The following is a 21,478-nucleotide window of genomic DNA, read 5'->3' as shown; positions in this document are numbered from 1 at the left end:
GGGATCGGGTGATCAGGCTCGCTGACTTGGATGATGCATGTCATCGATCCCAATTGCGTGGATCGTGGATCCATATAGCTGGAATATTGCTGAATGCGGCATTAAACAACAAACCAACCAACCAACTTTAATATCAGTGGCATGTCAGAACCAAACGTTGCAAAGGTCGTATCAGTTCACATTTGGAAGTGCGTTAGAATAATCCTGACATGGTATCTACACTATAGCTAGAGGAACCTATTATCTCACACTGAGCGAAGTTAAGGTTTGTGGTGAAAAAAGTGGGTTTGAGTGACAATGAAAGCAGACCTAGCTGGAATATAGCTGATCGTCGATGATCCACGAATACAGCCATCAACCCATTGACAATATTACTCAGAGGCTTCATCACAGAGGTTTCATCACAGGGGCTTCATCACAGAGGCCACAGAGGCTTCATCACAGGGGCTTCATCACAGGGGCTTCATCACAGAGGCTTCATCACAGAGGCTTCATCACAGAGGCTTCATCACAGAGGCTTCATCACAGAGGTTTCATCACAGAGGATTCATCACAGAGGCTTCATCACAGAGGTTTCATCACAGGGGCTTCATCACAGAGGCCACAGAGGTTTCATCACATGGGCTTCATCACAGAGGCTTCATCACAGAGGCTTCATCACAGAGGCTTCATCACAGAGGCCTCATCACAGAGGCCTCATCACAGAGGCCTCATCACAGGGGCTTCATCACAGAGGCTTCATCACAGGGGCTTCATCACAGAGGCCACAGAGGCTTCATCACAGGGGCTTCATCACAGGGGCTTCATCACAGAGGCTTCATCACAGAGGCTTCATCACAGGGGCTTCATCACAGGGGCTTCATCACAGAGGCTTTTACAAAACCTTTCACGTTTGTGTTCTCACTTTGTCATGGAGATAAACATAATGTGTTTTCAGTTCAAGCTTTAGAACCATTCCTGATGTCAATTTCATCTAGAATATAACTTCTCCCATTGTTAAATTGTTCGCTGGGCACTCTGCCAATTAGGCTGTAACTATACAGAAGCAAGCATGGGCAAGTCAGATCCAGTGTGCTAGGGCCTTGACAAATAGGAGGGTGAACTAATATGAACGAAATGCTGGGATAGTGAGTAGTTATACTACTCAACTTTTGATAGGGATAATGAGATATGTCATTATATTAAAATAGACGGGGCGGTCGGGTAGCTTAGGAGTTAAAGCGTTCGCTCGTCACGCCGAAGACACGGGTTCGATTCCCGACATGGGTACAATGTGTGAAGCCCATTTTCCGGTGTCCCCCGCCATGATATTGCTGGAATATTGCTAAAAGCGTCGTACAACCATACTCACTCACTCCCTATTAGTGCTACAATCAAGGATTACCATTCACACCTGTGGGTGTTGCCTATACTTGTCACCTTTGTGACTAAATAATGCTAGGCTGATCCGGTTGCCTCTGATAGATCGTAATTCTTTTTCAGCATGCCCCACCTCCTGTTGTGATGGAATAACGGAAAATACACCTTGCTTACTGCTAAGCTCTCCATCAAAGTTTCGCCATCAAAGGCCTGGCTATGTTAATCCAGAATGTTAATGACAGATATTCAGCAAGACGGTCAGATGAAACACGAGGCTTGTAACATGATGCGCGATACTATCCCATACTCTGACCTTCCAGGGGCTTTCACATCTCCTTACTTACTGGCACTTACTTTAATGGATCGGGTGTTTAGGCTTGTTGACTTGGTTAACAGTATGGTGTCGTTTCCCGAGGACGTGGATCATTGTTTACGACACCGACAATCCAGGTCGCTGTCGCATGGCAGAAGCGTATATGGACGGCATTATGAACAAGCTTACTTTTTATGTCAATGGTGTTTTACCTGTGCTGCAGGACATGTTTCCCCTCATCATGAACACGTGTATTTCATTTAATTTCCGTTTGCCTTGTAAGCCCTGTGGAATCTGTTTCGGCAGATAATCGATACTGATTATTCGCCGGCGTTGACATTTTGAATTTTAAAACACTCTGTCCGTCCCCTGCATGTACTGAAGGTAAGAAGACTGTTTCTCTTCTGCTGCAATATTGGTGTTACAGAGATTATGCCCTTTGTCGTTAAGTCATGTCACCATTTTTCATGAATATAGTGTCACCGACGAATGGGACCCGTGAAATTCCGGATTAGAATTATTGGTCTTTAAGAACCCTTGCTTGTTATAAGTGGGTTTTTTTGTTTGTTGTTGCACTATATATTCCAGATATATGACGGCGGTCTGTAAATAATCGAGTCTAGACCAGACAATCCAGTGATTGACATCACGAGCATCGATTGGGATCGATGACATGCATCAACCAAGTCAGCGAGTCTGACCACCCGATCTCGTTAGTAGCCTCTCACGACAAGCATAGTCGCCTTTTACGACAGGCATGGATTGCTGAAGTTGTTATAAGTGGTGACTAACGGGATCACTGAGGTGATTGATGCATGTCATCCTATCCCAATTAGATTGCCACGTTCAAACTCGACTATTTACAGACTGCCGCCATATACTTTAAAGTTGCTGAATGCGGCCTGAAACATCTAACAAACAAACAAACAACCGCCTGGAACGTTATCTTTATTTCCAACATGACCAACGCTTGAACAAGAACATTTCACAATATTTGGCAGCAAGAGCTTCCAGCCTTTATGATCATTTCTTGAAGTCATTCCTCTTGGCTTACAGCCTTGAGGATCATTTCTTGAAGTCATTCCTCATGGCTTACAGCCTTGAGGATCATTTCTTGAAGCCATTCCCCTTGGCATACAGCCTTGAGGAACATTTCTTGAAGCCATTCCTCTTAACTTACTGCCTTTAGGAACATTTCTTGAAGCCATTCCTCTTGGCTTACAGCCTTGAGGATCATTTCTTGTCACTCTGAATCTTTATTGATCTAAATATGAAAAGATGAGGCAGTGTTACTTGTTGATTCTAGTTTCAGGTGACTGTCAGGTTTGTAAGTCAGTGAAAGGTAAAAATAATAAGCTATTTAAACATCATTGAATGATATCACATCATATTATACCCGAAGTCTAAATCAAACTCCATGGCCAAATTCACGTGTTTTGATTTTGCCAATATGATTTGAAATTCCGATTCCTATGCGTTAACAAGCAGGAGACGGCAAGGAGAGGAGTATGATCGGCGGATGCCTATATCTTACCTAAATGCCTATCCCTAAATCCCTAAATGTCACACAGATTTTACCTATCATTTCGCTCCCTTTTGTCATATTCCCATTTGACATGACCCAAGCATATTCGATCTCATCTCCTGCCCGTACCTGCATTAATATTGGAGCAGCCCATTAATTGTTAGAGTGCCGGTTAACATTTAACAATAGAAGAATATATTTCTGAGGCAAATGCACCATTAGGAAAAGTTGCTTTGTCTTGTTCACATCCATGTAATGGTGTATGTTGTCATGGCGCGCTTTTGGATTACTTTATGAACAGAAAGGGGATATGCTTTTGAGAATATATTCAGAAGGGTTCTATTAATTATTGTTCAGTGATATCTCTCTCGTGGGTAACGCTAGATCATTCAGGATAGGTTCGTCGCTTGAGGATGAACGCTTGTCGCATTTAGACCCCAGCAACCAATGGAACGGTCGTAATGATAGCGCACGTTTTGTTTGTTTGTTGTTTAACGCCGCACTCAGCAATATTCCAGCTACATGACGGCGGTCTGTTAATAATCCAGTCTGGACCAGACAATCAAGTGAGTGACATCATGAGCATCGATCCGCGCATTTGGGATCGATGACATGCATCAACCAAGTCAGCGAGTCTGATCACCCGATCCCATTAGTCGCCTTTTACGACAAGCATAGTCGCCTTTTACGGCAAGCATGGGTTGCTGAAGACCTATTCTACCCCGGAATCTTCACGGGTCGATGGCGCACGTATCATATCGAAGCTACCGCTGATCGTTGTAAGATTGCAATAGGTTTAGTTCTGGTCGCATTCGGCTTTCATCACTAAATGTTTATTGCTGCGTTAAATATAATACAAACAAACAGATCATCCACTACAGTTGTCATTTTTTAAATTTTACTAAAGTCGGTTTAAAGTTTGCTACAACTCTGCTCCCTTGGTGAGAGTGAGTAAGTATGTTTTACGCCGCTTTTAGCAATATTCCAGCAACATCACGACGGGGAGCACCAGAAATGGCTTCACACATTGTACCCATATCGGGAATCGAACCCGGGTCTTCAGCGTGACGAGCGAACAGTTTAACCACTAGGCTACCCGACCGCCCCGCCGTCTTGGAAGAAACTTTCATCTTTTGGTTGTTTGTTAAACGCCGCCCTCAACACTATTCCAGTCATATGACGGCAGGCTGTACATAATCGAGTCAATCCAGAGATTGATATCATTATCATTGATCTACGCAATTTGAATACGATGGCATGCATCAGCGAACCTAACCACCCGATCACGTCAGACGCCTCCCACGATAAGCATAGGTTGCTGAAGATCAGTTCTATCCCAGATCCAGGGATTGATATCATGACCATTGATCTACGTAATTTGAATACGATGACATGCATCAGCGAACCTAACCACCCGATCACGTCAGACGCCTCCCACGATAAGCATAGGTTGCTGAAGATCAATTCTAACCCAGATCCAGGGATTGATATCATGATCATTGATCTACGCAATTTGAATACGATGACATGCATCAGCGAACCTAACCACCTAATCACCGTCATATACAGCTGTATTGCCGTTCGTTGGGCACATATGTATTTTGACTGACTGACCGACTGACTGAGTATGGTTTTACGCCGCTTTTAGCAATATTCCAGCAATATCACGGCGGGGGACACCAGAAATGGGCTTCACACATTGTACCCATGTCGGGAATTGAACCTGGGTCTTCGGCGTGACGAGCGAACGCTTTAACCACTAGGCTACCCGACCGCCCCATATGTATTTTGAGAGAAATGAATGTGTATCCTAATACACATATAAATCAATACTTTTTCACATGATTAACGAACTCATCAGTATCACAAGGTATCAATCAGCATCAATGGACACTCCAACACCGTTCATGTTTTCCCATTTACACGTCAGTGCACTCAAACATCCTGAATCCTACACACAAAAACGACGAATCAATATTCACACGGTACATTATAATTACACACCTGCTTGAAAATATAACCTTTCAAGTAGTAAACGCGTTAATGTGATATATTCACATTACAGTTGACATGCAGTGCCATTACAGATGTAGTACAGACATATATCTTTCAAGGATCCTCCTTTGCCGATCTTTACACAGCTCTCCAGGCGCTAAATGGCTTTTTATCAAGACCAGGAGAGATCCTATTCTCACGTTTGCGACTCGCTGGTTGACCGCAACGACGCCTGTCGAAAGGTGCCTAAAGCCAATCGTGAACAGACTCCCACCACGGACTTCGCTGTGAACCGTATGTAACTTGTAGACGCTGATGTAAAATTGTTTTAATTACATTATCATGTATACAGTATTGTTATTGTTGTGAAAGATCATTCAGATAATCCTGGAGTTTGTCGTATCTTTCAGTACAGTATAGACTTTGGGCAGATGGTTCGCTTGTAAAGAACTACAGATATAATAGTAACTTCAACAGTCCGTTGGAGTTCATAATGTAACGATATTGCTTCGGTTATGTTTGTTAACAAGAACAAATTAACAACATTAAAATAGTCTGACAATAGATATATGGTATGTTGATATCGTCATGATATTGCCTCGACGGACATACGTACACAATTTAACGTACGAGTGAGACCCTGTTGGACAATAATGAATTATTAATACTGTGCATTAATTCATATTTAAAACATAAAAAAACGTTGAGTTAGACGGAATAACCTTCCGGTGTAGAATAGGTCCTTCAGCAACCAATGCTTGCCGTAAAAGGCGACTATGCTTGCCGAAAGAGGCGACTAACTCGCTGACATGGTTGATGCATGTTATTGATCCCAGTTGAGTGGATTGATGCTTATGATGTCACTCAGTGGATTGTCTTGTCCAGACTGGATTATTTACAGACCGCCGTCATACAGGTGGAATATTGCTAAGTGCGGCATTAAACAACAAACAAACAAACAAACAAACCATTTCGTGTGGGTCCAATAAGCGGCGATGATGATGATTTCAATATCGGATAATCATGTTCCAGGCGTCTCATTTATCTGCTCATTATTCACGTGGACATTGATAGTGATAAACCAATCACAACTCATTATCTTCAGAACCATAGGCGTCAGTGTCTCCTAGCTGCCTTTCTCTGAACCCAATGTTCGAGATTATGGATTGAATGATCACTCTACTATTAAAATAAAAAGAGCGAGCCTGGCTTCTATTAGTTGATGTTTGACTTTCATTATGGCTTTACTAGGACACACTGTTTGCCATTGATAGATGTACCTGGGCAGGCTTACATCTGCTGAAATGTATGCTTGAATTCTACAGCAACGCCATGTATGGTAGAGTATTTTACAGATAAGAGGATAGGTGGGGTGATGAAATTGGGTTTAACGTCGCGTCCAAGATTATTGCACTTATAGCGACGTGCATTGACGCGTGTGTGTTTGTGTGGCTCTTTGTACTAGTCCGGACTGATGCCGATTTATAGTGCTAGCTCACTGAGATACCATGCCGCAGTTTTTTAACATGAATATCCCACAGTATACTGACTCCGAGCCGACCAATCCTTGTTTTAGCCGCTTAAGGCCGAGCGCCAGGCAGGGTAACAACAAGTACCATCTTTTAACGTCTTTTGGTATGACGCGACCGAGGATCGAACTCCGGACCTTGCGCTCTCCGGACGCTCTACCACGAGACCACGGAGGTGGTTGTAAGAGCATAGAGAGATGATTACTATCGTGAGTGTATTCTCCATACTTCACAGATTGATTGTTGTTTTACGCCGCACTCAGCAATATTCCAGTTCGATGGCGGCGGTCTGTAAATAATCGAGTCTGGACCAGACAATCCAGTGATTGACATCATGAGGATCGATCCACGCAATTTGGATACGATAACATGCATCAACCAAATCAGCGAGCCTGACCATCCGATCCCGATAGTCGCCTTTTAAGGCAAGCATTGGTTGCTGAAGACCTATTATACCCCAGATCTTCAAGGGTTCTCCGAATTTGAAGTGTAGCGATCGTGAACAATAATGTATCGTATAAACAATAGCATGATGACACAGATGTGTTGTAATCCCTCCATACTTGAATTGTAGCGGCTACACCACATCTGTGACGTCATTCTATTGTTTATACGATGCATTATTGTTCACGAATGTAAGTTGATGGTGAATCATGTATTCTTGGAATTAACGGAACTGTTTTACTTAATACTCAAGTGAATAATATCGATTTGTAGACAAAACAGTAATAGTCGATCTCGGCTTCGGCGACACGCGATAGAATGTTGTGAAATTTCATGTTTTCACACATGTGTATATTACTTAAAAGGTGAGTTAATAATATGTGTTATGTGTAAGTAATCTTACTGTATTTGTACACTAAACTCCGTACACGTAACACACCCCACATACATTCAAGTTAAGAAAATTTGAATGCACTAAAAACTTTCTGTAGAAGGGTCATCAAGTAGAAAATGTATATTTCATTCTCCTTTGAAAGAACATAAAATGCATAATTAGCAAAACTGCATGTGAGTACTGATTCAATCAATTGTCTCTAGAAAGATCATAAAATGCATAATTAGCAAAACTGCATGTGAGTACTGATTCAATCAATTGTCTCTAGAAAGATCATAAAATGCATAATTAGCAAAACTTCATGTGAGTACTGATTCAATCAATTGTCTCTAGAAAGATCATAAAATGCATAATTAGCAAAACTGCATGTAAGTACTGATTCAATCAATTGTCTCTAGAAAGATCATAAAATGCATAATTAGCAAAACTGCATGTGGGTACTGATTCAATCAATTGTCTCTAGAAAGATCATAAAATACATCATTAGCAAAACTGCATGTGAGTACTGATTCAACCAATTGTCTCTAGAAAGATAATAAAATACATCATTAGCAAAACTGCATTTGAGTACTGATTCAATCAATTGTCTCTAAAAAGATCATCCGCGATCACATTGTCTTTGCCCTTAATATGTTTTATCTCAAGATTCAACAAAATTAAGACAAGGGTTCTTTCTCAATTATAATGTGATCCTTTTGGTGCTTATCATATTTCTTTAAAATGTATACAAACACCGTGATCGCTGCCTTTTGCATCTTCCTGTAACAAAACACCACCGGTACCAATGTCATTTACATCATTTGTCTACTTAAATGTTTTTTTCAAGACTGGAAGTGGGTATGGCTTTCAAATACCAAATTCACTTATTTTGACTTTGCCAATACGAGCAGATTCATATGTATAAAGAAACTGATTTGAAGGAAGGGGGACACAGTTGATGCCTTTGGAGATGCCTACTTCTTGCCCAAATGTTTAACGCCCTAATTTTACAAAGCTGTTATCAATGACGACGTTCAGCATTTTACATAGTATTTTCTCAGTAAACGTCAGATGGCATTTGATGACAGTGGTGTACAAAGCTGTAAAATCAAATGTTTTGACACAATTATACTTGGGTCTTTTCTGAGAAGGCCATGATTTTGTTCATATACAGACGAACATTTAGCTGTGTATGTAAATAACAGCGTTATTATGTAAGTTTAAAAAGCAAACTTGTTCTGCGTATGAAAGTATGAAACGTCAAGGCCAGAGAGAAACCAGTCTCGAATATCCGCCGTAACAGATCCCACTGGGCGTAAAAGGTAAATAGCGTTGAAAATTAAATCAATAAATCATACAAATCAGAATACCACTAATTAGTATATCTAAAGGTTATTATCCTGTATATAAAAAGAACTTCAGTATGATAATATAGAGAAGACAAATATCCTGCAGGTATATATAAAGTGCACCGACCTTCTTGAACTTTCACTGATCCAGACAACAATATTAACAATTGAGATGAGAAACCACTTTCATCTGTACATAGTGTGGTCTTCCAAGTTCATTCTCCGTCGGACTACTTTGAAACGTTTAGTATATTCACCCCGCCATTGATGTACACTCATTCAAAGTATAATTCAAGTAATACGTTATAAGTGAGCCTCTTAAGATACAATAACCTATCCTAAGGAGTAAAAGGATTTTGTAAAGATGCATGATGTTTGATGACGATTAAAATAGATACTTGGTCCTTTGTAATTTGCTTTTGTCATTTAACATTTGACAAAAAAGATTTATGTCTATGTAGTTTTATACATGTTCAAAGCGTTTTCTTAGTACACATTTATGCTGACGTTATATAAACAGATCCAGATTCCTCATATCACAGAACCCTCTTACCATGAAAAGTGTGATCAAATAGAATCGAATATATAAATACAGAGCACACACACATACTATATTTTAACCTTTTCATGAGAACAAATATGTATGTTTGAAGCAACAGTACATAATTTTCAGACTTGTCGAGTCCCACATCAACATGCTTGATAGAAATGTATTGGCATGTGGTCAAAGTTGACAGTATGAATATATATCATGTGACAATAATGAAACGTTCTGTTTTATATAATAATACAAATTATATCAAAGAAACTACAAGTTATTCCCTGTTTAAAAACAGCTTCTGTGGAGAGCAATACTTATTGGATGTGACACTAAAACACATTTCGAATTGCACTTGCAAGGTTCAGATGTGGTTCACATGAACTCTTGATCGAGACTGGAAGATATATAGGGATCGTGAGAGAACACAGACTTTGTCAGTTTTGTGATTTAAACACTGTAGAAAGTGAATACAATTTCTTACCACTTTGTCCGTTGTATGCCGAACTCAGAAAACAATTAATTGATAAATATTATATCCGTTATACGAGTCTACAGAAATTTGTTACATTAATGTCAAGTAAGAATGTAGTAATAACGAACAAGCTGTCAATGTACATATTGCACGCTATGAATCTAAGAAGCTATAAATGTGTTACCTTTACAATATTTATACACCCATTACTATATAACATGTTCTTTTGGCCTATGGCCTCTCAGTATTATGAATAAACACACATACGATATAATTATACAACTAAAAATATTGTGATTTACGTGGATGACTGGCATTAGGAATGACAATGATAGGAGTAAGCTATGGGTAGTCATTATTGTCTTTGTTTTCTTGTGTGTTTTTTTTATAAATCTGTGTCTTTGTTTACTGCTCTTGAAATCGTTAATGTAAGCACGGTTATAAATACCATTACAGTACATTACGTTTATAACGAACTGACGGATGTAACGAACTTATTTTTTTAGTCCCGGCCATATGTTGTATATATGCTTATAACGAACTACGGTTATAACATACTAAAATTAGTGATCCCTGTGAGTTCGTTATAAACGTAGTTTACTGTATAGCAGTATTAGTGATCCCTGTGAGTTCGTTATACATGTAGTTTACTGTATAGCAGTATTAGTGATCCCTGTGAGTTCGTTATAAACGTAGTTTACTGTATAGCAGTATTAGTGATCCCTGTGAGTTCGTTATACATGTAGTTTACTGTATAGCAGTATTAGTGATCCCTGTGAGTTCGTTATAAACGTAGTTTACTGTATAGCAGTCAACTGTGAGGAAATACAGCTTTTAATTTTGTGAGTGATACATTTTTATAATACAATAGGTACATGTATAGTGTATCAAACTATTCACAATGACACAACTATTGATAATATCCAAAAAAACATTATTGTCAGCTTATGAAGCTGTTGACATGACTGTCGTGTTACATTATCGGGTATCCTGCAGCTGCAGCTGCTGGTGACACTTAAGTCTATTCTCGATCAAGGTACTTAATATTGACTTGTGTTATAGAACTTAGAATATATTGTGTCTTTTTTTAATATTGGTGACCTAAAGGTGCAGCCACTGGTAACCAAAGTGATGGCATAAATCTTGCTGGGGAATCATGCAGGAGGCATAGGTACTGTAAGTCCCAATGATCTCCAGTAAGGTGGTCTAACTTTAATTGTTAGTGGTCTATAGCCTTGTTTTAATTGATAAGACTTAATTTATGTATAACTATATCTAATACTTAGTTTCCATCGCTGTATGGCTGAAATATTGCCGATGCGATGTAAAACTTAACTCGCTCACTCACATTATAAGGTGAGCTACAGTCACTATTTCCAAAACGTCTACCTGAATATGTCCAACAAACAACTCTGATTTCCAGCTGTTCACTTACCCCTTCACGACTATTGGTTCGTGTAGTTTGTTAAATCAAATTCGTTTCATGATGAAGGGGGGCACGGTCGGCCCAGTCGTCTAAGGCGCCGCGATTCGCTGTGCAGAGTTGCGTCCCTTTGGCACGCCCAAAACCTATGATTGTGGGTTCGAATCCCGGTTCGCCCCGATTATGTTTCTACATACCCGTGCTCGTGGGTTTCACCGAAGTGGTAAACGTCTGAGACCTTCATCACTTCGGGCTTTCCTCCCACATTAAGCTGACACGCCGTGATATAACTGGAATACTGTTAAAAGCGGCGTTAAACCCAACTCACTCACTCACTCACTCACTCACTCACTCACTCACTCACTCAGGATGAAGGGTCTGGTATTCCAAACATCCGAACAGAGGTAACCAGTAACTCAGTAATACTCCAACGGATTATTTACTTGTCGTGTTTAGTGATCTTAGTGTCGTTATCAATATTGAAGGGCACTTCATTAGGAAGATTCCTTAATTGAAACTTGTCAACAAAGTGGCAGGGAAAAGCCGAATCACCATTCATTAAGAACCTGCAATCACGTGTTTCGATCGTATGCCACACGTGCCCCCCAACCAAGAATGAAATTACAATACCTGTGTACTGAACACATATTGGTTGTAACCTGAGTTTACCGTTGTTTAGCCCTTTCAGGTATCTTGCATCCTTTGGTTGATTTTGATGTTTTTCCTTTTATAGTCCTTGGTGTAGAAGAAGCTACAGGTCGTGTCTTCCGAGGTCGTAACTAACAGATCTAAACTATCGATGTCAGAGGGTTCTCGGAACATCGATACACTGTAGCAATAGGTTCTCTAAACGTTGATATACTCCAGCATCAGACACTCTTAAGATCGATACATTGTGTTAGGTGGATCTCTAAACATTGAAACACTGTCAGGCGGTTCTCTAAACATTGAAACACTGAGTCCGGCGGTTCTCTACACATCGATACACTGTGTCAGGCGGTTCTCTTAACATTGAAACACTGTGTCAGGCGGTTCTCTAAACATTGAAACACTGTGTCAGGCGGTTCATCGGTATGCGAGGACTGGTCAAAAGGTCGAAGCCTAACAAACAAAATCAACAATTGTGAAAGTGTTTTTAATTTTATTTTTCAACATAATCTCTCTGTTTTTCAATACACTTTTCATATCGACAGTGAAGCTTTTCAATTTCAGTCAAGAAGAAGTTTCCTGAAGCCACACTGCAAAAACCCATTACCGACAGCTTTGAGGTCACCGTTGTCGTCATAGCGCTTTCTACGAAGGTGTTCTTTTAGTTTAGGAAACAGGTGGATATCACTTTGTTACAGGTCTGGCGAGAATGGAGGGTGAGAAAGCTCTTCGAGCCCACATTGTCGCACAGCAGCCTTTGCAAGTCGAGAGGTGTCAGAAGAGACATTGTCATGAATCAATAGAACTCCAGCAGTCTGCATTTCTCGCCGCGTTTCTTTTCTTCTCTAACGATGACGTAAACCAGCACAATAGGCACCCGTAATCGTCTTTTGACTTTCTAAGTTAGGATCAACAAGGATCACACCCTTTGCATCCCAAAATACAGTGGCCTTAACTTTGTTCACTGATCTTGAATTTCCTTTGGGCAGGAGAAGTGGAATGGTGCCATTCCATGGATTGACGTTTTGACTCGGGATCAAAGTGGTAGACCCATATTTCATCACCCGTTACTAATCACTTATTGAATTTACTCTGGCAATGTCAGTTCCTTTTTCTTGAAGATCAGAATTTGGAAACTTTGGCACCCAACAAGCAGTTATGTCATTCATCTGTAAATGTTCATGAATAATAGTTTGAATGGATCCTTGGCTTAGACCTGTGTCTTCCTCAAGATCAGCAATGGTAATCTCCTTGATTGAATCTTCATTGATAGAAGTCGAGGGACGTCTAGCCCAAGGGTCATAATCAAGGCTTGTTCTCACAGCCTTAAACATACCTACCCAACGTTTAACAGTGGAATAGCTAGGCACTTATCCCAATACACATACGGTCATCAATGTCTTGGTGAGTACTTTTCTGTAAATGTCAAAAACTTGATGACTGCTCGGAACTCGTTCTTTTCCATTTCTATGTCAATTTGGACCCCTAATACGTTCAACTGGCTGTCACTAATATACACACGGCCTCAATAGACCAAATACACTTGCAATGAACTACTCAAACAATGTACTACATGACTAGTTCAGTGTATATGGCCCATAGTTGAAAGTTAGTCAGGCTGAGAACATTTTGACCAGCCCTCGTACAGTAGCTGGAGATTCTCTTAACATCCTCACCCTTGTCAGGTGGTTCTCTAAACATCGATTCACTGTAGAAGGGTATTCTCTAAACATAGATAAATTGAACAGGAAAATATCTAAACATTGTTGAAGCGGTCCGGTAGCCTAGTGGTCAAAGCGTTCGCTCGTCACGCTGACGACCCGGGTTCGATTCCCGACATAGGTACCATGTGTGAAGCCAATTTCTGGGGTCCCCCGCCGCGATATTGCTGGAATATTGCTACAGGCGACGTAAAACCATACTCACTCACTAAACATTAACACAGTTCAGTATGGAGTTGGGCACTATCAATGATCTGTGAATACACAATACTTTAAGAAACTTTATTTTGTGCACTTTCCGGCAAAACAAAACAAAAATGTACTAGCATTTGTATTTTACTACGAAATGTTATCCCAAGTATAACATATGTTACAATGATCCACTTTGTCATAAGTACTCCATGTCTGTAGTGTCAAGGTGAGGCGAGGTGAGGTGAGGTGAGGTGAGGTGAAATGGGGTTTAACGTCGCGTCCAAGATTATTGCATGCACGTGAATGTATGTGTGAGGCTGCTTGTACTAGTCCGAACTGATGCCGATTCATAGTGCTAGCTCACTGAGATACCATGCCGCAGTTTAACATGAATACCCCACTCAGACACACTACACTGACTCCGAGCCGACCAGTCCTTGTTTTAGCCCCTTAATGCCGAGCGCCAGACAGGGTAACAACAAGTACCATCTTTTAACGTATTTTGGTATGACGCGGCCAGGGATCGAACCCCGGACCTTCCGCTCTCCGGGCGGACGCTCTACCACTAGACCACGGAGGCGGTCCTGTAGAGTCAAGTAGATACAATGGACGGACGCCAGGAACACTGTCGCTACATCTACACTGTTTCTATAATTTTAACTATATACTTTACGTCCCCGTAGCCTGGAATAACCACCGGTATATGAGATGCCTCACCGTTAGCTAATGATCTAAACATACACACGCTAATAACGCGATGCCAAAAGCAATCCTTCCCCACCGAAGCTTTTGCAATCATTTGACACAGACATACGCTTCCTCTTCATCATCATTATATTGAAAATGTATCAGTGGATATAGCCTAACTGTCACTGGATGCTAATTGAAAACCTCGTGGTATCTTTTGGGCTGAATCAACGTAATATCAGCGTACACGTAAATCTCCAATACGCGATACATTGGTCAACAAAGTACTGATGAATATAAACAGCATGAAATAATATATAGCATGCACATATGTATCACAACCACAACACAAGCTTCTAAAATGTAGGTTTGGTTTATCATATGAATACATTTTTCAATAAGAGTTTTGTTGTGGAGCTTTCTGTGTTAATATAAAACACAATTTCATAGTTTAATAAAATACTCGCAGTAAAGCCTTGAATTTCTTGTTGTAATTGGTATGAGGCTCCAAATATGGTATTCTTAATGTCCACTTTAAATTTTAATTAACCGTTTAAAATTGGGTTGACCATATTTCAACCAGGAAGACAGGGTATCAAATCATATGATGTTGAGTGTATCAGTGTGTCAGTTGAGAACGACAGCGCGATCGTTAAAGTTACTCGCTCACACCATCTTGTCAGCGAATGGTTGGTTAGGACACTATCGATGCCAATCATCAATTGTTCGTCGTCTCATTGTTTGATATGTTCTGACCTACGCTCAGCAGTAAGTGTAAGCTGTTTGTAACGGTACGATGTAGCTACTCAACGTCTAAATAACGCATTGATCCAGAACAGACCAGTAGGAACGTCTGAGTGCTTTGAAAGTTCCGGGTAAGTAACACAGACACATCTTGTAAATCCGGACCCTTTTAAACCGGAAACCTCGCTTTACGGAGGATTACTTTACTGTTCCATAACGAACTTATTTTTCTCCGACCATTTGTTGAAGTTATGCTGTATATATGCTTACAACAAACTACGGTTATCACGAACTATAACTAGTGGTCCCTTTGAGTTCGTTATAACCGTAATTCACTGAGTGTATATATTATAGACTTTGTATAGGTTTGTATTTCGCATTTTTATCTTTCCAAATATTTCCAACGCTTGTTAAAACGCAGCTCAAGTACATAGGTTCTTATGGATAAGAACTTCCTAATCATAGTTACCACATTTTAATGCTGTAATACTAATAAATATAATCTGTGATAATCTCGTTATTGTAGTGTCCATTGTCGACATGTTTTGATAGAATATTATTAATATATTACATTTTCTAGTCACGATATGGCAGAAACACTATTAACACTGTAAATCCTCAATCACTTATTGTTCAGATCCATAGTTTCAAGTTATAAGAGGGAAAATTACGAAGAACTTTAAGGACAGAAGAACGGTGAATCTCAGAAATGGGTAAAATCTTTAAAAGATGAAACCTTAAATTCTACAAATACCAATACCGGATCGTTTCTATTATCTGTGCATGAATACTGTGTGTTGAAAGTAAATAATGCACGAAAAGCGAAAATGTGCTCTGCAAAAAAAGAAACGCAAAAGTGATTTTAGATATAAATTTAATATATCATATAAATAATAAACAAATGGCAATCGATGGATCAAAATTGGCACACACCATTGTCATTGAACCAGGTTCCAAATGGCACACCTGGAACAGTAGACTTCCAAGACGAAGATCATCTGTACTCAATATCTTGTATGGCCGTCATAAGAGTCCAAATTGACTAGCATTGTCGTCCCATGGAAGCAATCAGATCCCGAAACGTTGCTTGGGGAATGTTCACCCCCTCTGCCTGCAGTGCTTGTGCCAACTGTCGGAGCTACTGTGGTTCTTGCTAACGCCCTCGTAGTTGTTGATCCAGTGCATCCCATAAATGTTCGATTTGGGTTTAAATCTGGAGACCTGGAGGGTCATGGCAGGACGTCGATGTAGTGATTCCTGCAACAACAAAAACTGTTTTGCTGTTAAATTCCCCAGAACTTGCATCAATTCTGCTCTACCGGTGTAGGGAATTCCGCCCACATCATCACACTACCACCACCAAATCTGTCCACTTCATGTATGCAATTCCGTGCATAAAGTTCCCCGCGACGCCTGTTAACACGAAGACTACCATCAGCTCGGCGAAGCATAAAACGTGACTCGTCACTAAACCAAACCTTTATAGCCCCAAAACTGATGTTGGACGTGCATGTCATGTGGGTGTGTTTCAACGCCAGGCTCTCACGTGGCTGTTGCACATTTGATCCACACAAATATTCCAATCCATGCAGAAATAACTAATTCACGTTTGTTATTAATTTTGTATAGATATCGGCAGCACTGTCAGATATTTACGATTTTACTACTTTCGACTTTCAATTCCTTTGCAGAGTATAGTTCAAACCTATGTTTCGAATCCTATTTGTAGAGCAGAAGAAGCTCACTGTATCCTTGCCTAGCGTTATAGCTGAATACATGTGGTGATAATGTGTTGTGATTGTTTGTCGCTCATGATATCAACCACTGGTTGTCTGTATCTAACTCGATTATTAACAGGCCGCAGTGGAAACATTGCTGACCGAATCGTAGAACAACAATTGCTATCTTACTCACTCACCAAAACATCTTCTTTTTTACACAGCTCTACCAAAAGATGTCGCCTTCATTGGTACTGGTGGACGTCTGTTTCAGCATGCTACTTTCTGTCCTCATCGTCATAGCCAACATCTTCATCATAGTCGTCCTCATACGTAGCACGTCCTTACATTCGCCAACAAACGTCATCCTTTGCGTCATGGCCTTCGGTGACCTTGGATTTGGATTTAATCTTTCCGGAATATCACTTATTGAGACTGGCATTTTCCAAAGCTACTGGGGATGTCTTTTCGTCTACTCCGTGGCTATAATGTCGGGATCAGTGTCAATGCATATGCTCATCTTCGTCAGCATCGACCGCTACATCCAAATCACACGTCCTCTCCATTACTACAACATCGTCACCTACAAGCGAGTTGGTATAGGCATAGCGATAGACCTCACATTCTGTGCTGTAATGGCTTTCAGCCCTGTTATGGGGGTACGAAGGGACGATTTTGACGGCAGTACGTGCAGCGCCGAGTTCATCATGACACCAGTGTATTTCATCCTGACAGTCGGTTGCACCTTCATGATCTGCATCTCCATCTTGGTGTACGTTTACTACAAAATATACAGGTACGAAATATAAATACGCAGTTTTGTCGCCATTGTCAATGTTTCTAGTGTTATCCTGAAAATAGTATCCTCAAGAGCAAATGTCCAGTTTCCACCCCTGTCGAACTAGATTGGTATTTCTGGGCTCGATCGTAGCACCACCAGTGGCTGTTACGAGTTATGTCCCTTTTATGTCCCTCCTATTGACCAATCAGATTCCACCTCTCATATCACTTTCATTTACTTTAAACAAAATGGCAGCGCCCAGTCAAGACGATCTGAAAGATAATCAAAACCTATTTTGTGTTAAAACGTGTCCTACTTCACGAAGTGCATCAGATCACTAGAGCACCTTGATTAAAAACATGAAAAGATTTGGAAAATATCTGTTAACGCTGAATTTGCGGGATACATGTTTTGCAAAACCTGCAATCGACCGAAATCTGCACGACAGTTTACGAACCGGATGTCGATTTCCTTACGCTATTTTGATTGTACTATGCATAGACTCATTAGTCCAGCCAAAATATTACTCCATAATTCCAGCCTAGTTCGACAAGGGTGGAAACTGAACTTTTATAGTCAATTAACTCCCTTACCCCGGCAAGAGTGAGTGAGTGAGTTGCGTTTAACGCCGATTTTAACAGTATTCCAGTTATATCGCGGCGTGTCAGCTTAATGTGGGAGGAAAGCCCGAAGTGATGCAGGTCTCAGACGTTTACCACTTTGGTGAAACCCACGAGCACGGGTATGGTGCTGACAAACCTAGAAACATAATCGGGGCTGACCGGAATTCGAACCCACAAACATAGGCTTCTGGCATGACCAAGGGACGCAACATTGCACAGCGAATCGCGGCGACCGGGCCACCCGCGCCCCCTTGTGGACAATATAGGTATTAAATACACTGTGGTTCTCGTGACAGCTGACTAATCAAGATCGGGATGTTGAAATGTATGGGGCTGATTATGTGTAATCCTATCACGACGACATTGGTCATAGCTTATGAAATCAACCACTGGTTTCCCAGTCCGATATAATGCACAGGCTACCTTGATATACCTTGAATATTGTAAGTTCCATCTAAGGTACCTACCATTTGATATCCGTTGGGGTGGGGGTGTTGGGGTATCGAGAAAAAATAATTGTCCCGGGGAATGCTTGAACGAAATAATTAATATGACTACGGCGGTGGAATAAATAGGTTGGTTGGTTGGTTTGTTGTTTAACGCCGCACTCAGCAATATTACAGATATATGACGGCGGTCTCGAAAATAATCGAGTCTGGACCAGACAATCCAGTGATTGATATCATGAGCATCGATCCACGCAATTGGGATCGATGACATGAATAAAAAGGAATGTGTATGCCACAAAAAGACATTGTTGCGAGATGTTTTTTTCATAGTTATTTTAAAGCATGTTTGCAAATGTATCTGAAATATCCAGCCTTCATACAAAATTCCTAATGTCAATTGTCTGTCCTACAGGGTAGCGTTCTCCCATCGCCGACGTATCACAGTAGGGCGGGATGAAGTCACCAGCCAGCTATCCGCCCACTTCAAGGCTGCAAAGCTTTTCGCACTTCTCTGTGGCTACTTCCTGATGTCTTGGACGCCACATTTCCTTGATATTATTAGCTCGTACATAAGAGGACGCCAACGGTTCAGTCACGAGTTCAGTCGTATAGGATTGACCCTAGCTGCATCCAACTCCCTGGGGAATCCAATCATCTACGCTCTTCGTCAGGCGGAGATTAAGAGAATCATAAGGAAGATGTTCCCGAAGGTATTTAGCCGACAAGACCAGCATCTCAATGGGAAAGAAAACTTCACAAGACACCAATCCAATACCAATGTGTCTACACTGGAAGTGGACGAAGAACTGTGAAACGTTACATAGTTTATTTGATATGGAAATATTGTTTTATTGATTTAAATGCACAAAAGGGAAGGGTGTGTTCGGTGGAGATACTCTTCCCGTGACAATACACAGCGTAGGAAGAGAAGAAAGCTTGTGTGTTGGTAACGGCCAGACGCTGATCATATCACACAATGTTAAAGGTAATGTAAAACTGTGTTTATGGAGTCGGCCTTTAACTATGGAAGTGGAAGAAAAGGACACTGACTAAACCTGATCTCTTCCTGGCTTGTGTCTTGGAGGGCGTGTGCGAAAAGGATGAAGTATGGACATCGACGATGGTAGACTTACCGCATGTGCTTTTCTAGTAGTTTTCACCGATTTTTGCCTTTTGCGCCCAACGGAATTTCTTTCGGCGGATTTTCTCTGGCGTTGACAGTTTGTATATATCATAATCAGAGAAGACCTTGCAAGAATGATTGAAAGAAATGTGGGAACATGATTGTCCTTTTATGTTTGCTCGTTATTGAATTATGAGATGCAAAGTGGAAGGGAGATATTCATTCTTTAAGAGGATAAGTGGATAAGTTAGATGCGAGACATGCTTAATGTTGTGTAAACATGACTCTTTTTCTTGTCCGATTCTAATATGAACTGGCCTTCACAATATAGCCGGACTATTGTCGACCAGAGGCGGAACAGGGAGTTTGAAACACAGGATCGGGTGATGAGGCTGGCTGACTTGGATTGTTGCCTTGTCACGGAGTATACTTCTGAGACCAGGATGTCATTAAACAAGAATAAAGTAAAATCCACAGATTTATTATCAAAATCAAAATCGAAATCAAACTTTATACTGACTATGATCACTGATTAATTAAATCAGATTAAATATACAAGCTGGTTATCTATATAAGAGTGATAAAAAAAGGAGAGTAGCTAACACTTTGATAAGAAAATGGGCAAGATGCATAGACAGCCAAATAAGAGTTAATTAACTCAACACTGTCATGAGTGAATAACCTCAACTGGGCCGCCGTGATTATGGTGGAATATTGCTAAAAGCGGCGTAAAACCATACTCACTCACTCACTGGACTCCCCTAAAATACAAGGTACTTGACCTACAGAGTATCTAGACCCACAATCATTAAGAAACGTACTTGACCAAAAGTGTAAAAAAAGTGTAACTTGGCTTCCAATCGAAAATGTTTACTAATTTACCTAAACTAAGTAATCACGAGAAATCCACGGATTACAAGAAAAGCGGTGTACCAGATATAAATGCCTAGCACGATGACCCATAAACGGTCTATCGATACCTACTGATGAAGACACATCAATTCGCCAAGAGTTTTATACGTGACACGCGGACCTCGGAGAAAGCAACCTCACTGGGTCAGTAGGGGAAATGCTATAGAATGGCGCGCAAAACAAAGTGTCTTTCAAGCATAGGGAAAACCCGAATGGAAAAATAACTACTAAACCAACGTGGGAGATGTAGATACCAAACTGAACGTGCGTTATCCAACGGTACTAATGAAGATTTATAACCAGATGTTTACAATTATTGAAGAGGCAAGAAATACCATAAATACACGAGAAATATCTACTAGTACTAGATAATCCCGCTAATACGCGAAGATCAATGTTCCTAAAACATTTTCCACACATGAGTAAGGAAGCAAACATACATAAGAAAACATATATCAAATCAATACATGATAAGAGTATGCGGTTAAACAGCTAGAGACTAAAATTTACGGCTCACCAATTCTCTAACAATGAACGTACAGACACCGGAGTTCGAC

General features: G+C 40.6%; 1 protein-coding gene across 1 annotated transcript; it reads left to right on the top strand.

The window, feature by feature from the left end:
* The first annotated feature begins 5,353 nt into the window (after nucleotides 1-5,353).
* On the top strand, nucleotides 5,354-19,698 carry LOC139451699 (adenosine receptor A2b-like). Its single transcript, XM_071233018.1, has 4 exons — nucleotides 5,354-5,486; nucleotides 16,433-16,562; nucleotides 17,308-17,829; nucleotides 19,299-19,698. Exons 1-4 carry the CDS (start codon nucleotides 5,354-5,356, stop codon nucleotides 19,696-19,698), a joined length of 1,185 nt encoding a protein of 394 aa, XP_071089119.1.
* Nucleotides 19,699-21,478: the final 1,780 nt, after the last annotated feature.

This window comes from Haliotis cracherodii, unplaced genomic scaffold (genome assembly GCF_022045235.1).
Source record: "Haliotis cracherodii isolate W230 unplaced genomic scaffold, xgHalCrac1.p SCAF_9, whole genome shotgun sequence".
Lineage (NCBI taxonomy): Eukaryota > Metazoa > Mollusca > Gastropoda > Lepetellida > Haliotidae > Haliotis > Haliotis cracherodii.
Note: the sequence above shows the minus strand (reverse complement) of the source record. Positions and strands in the feature narration are given on the sequence as shown.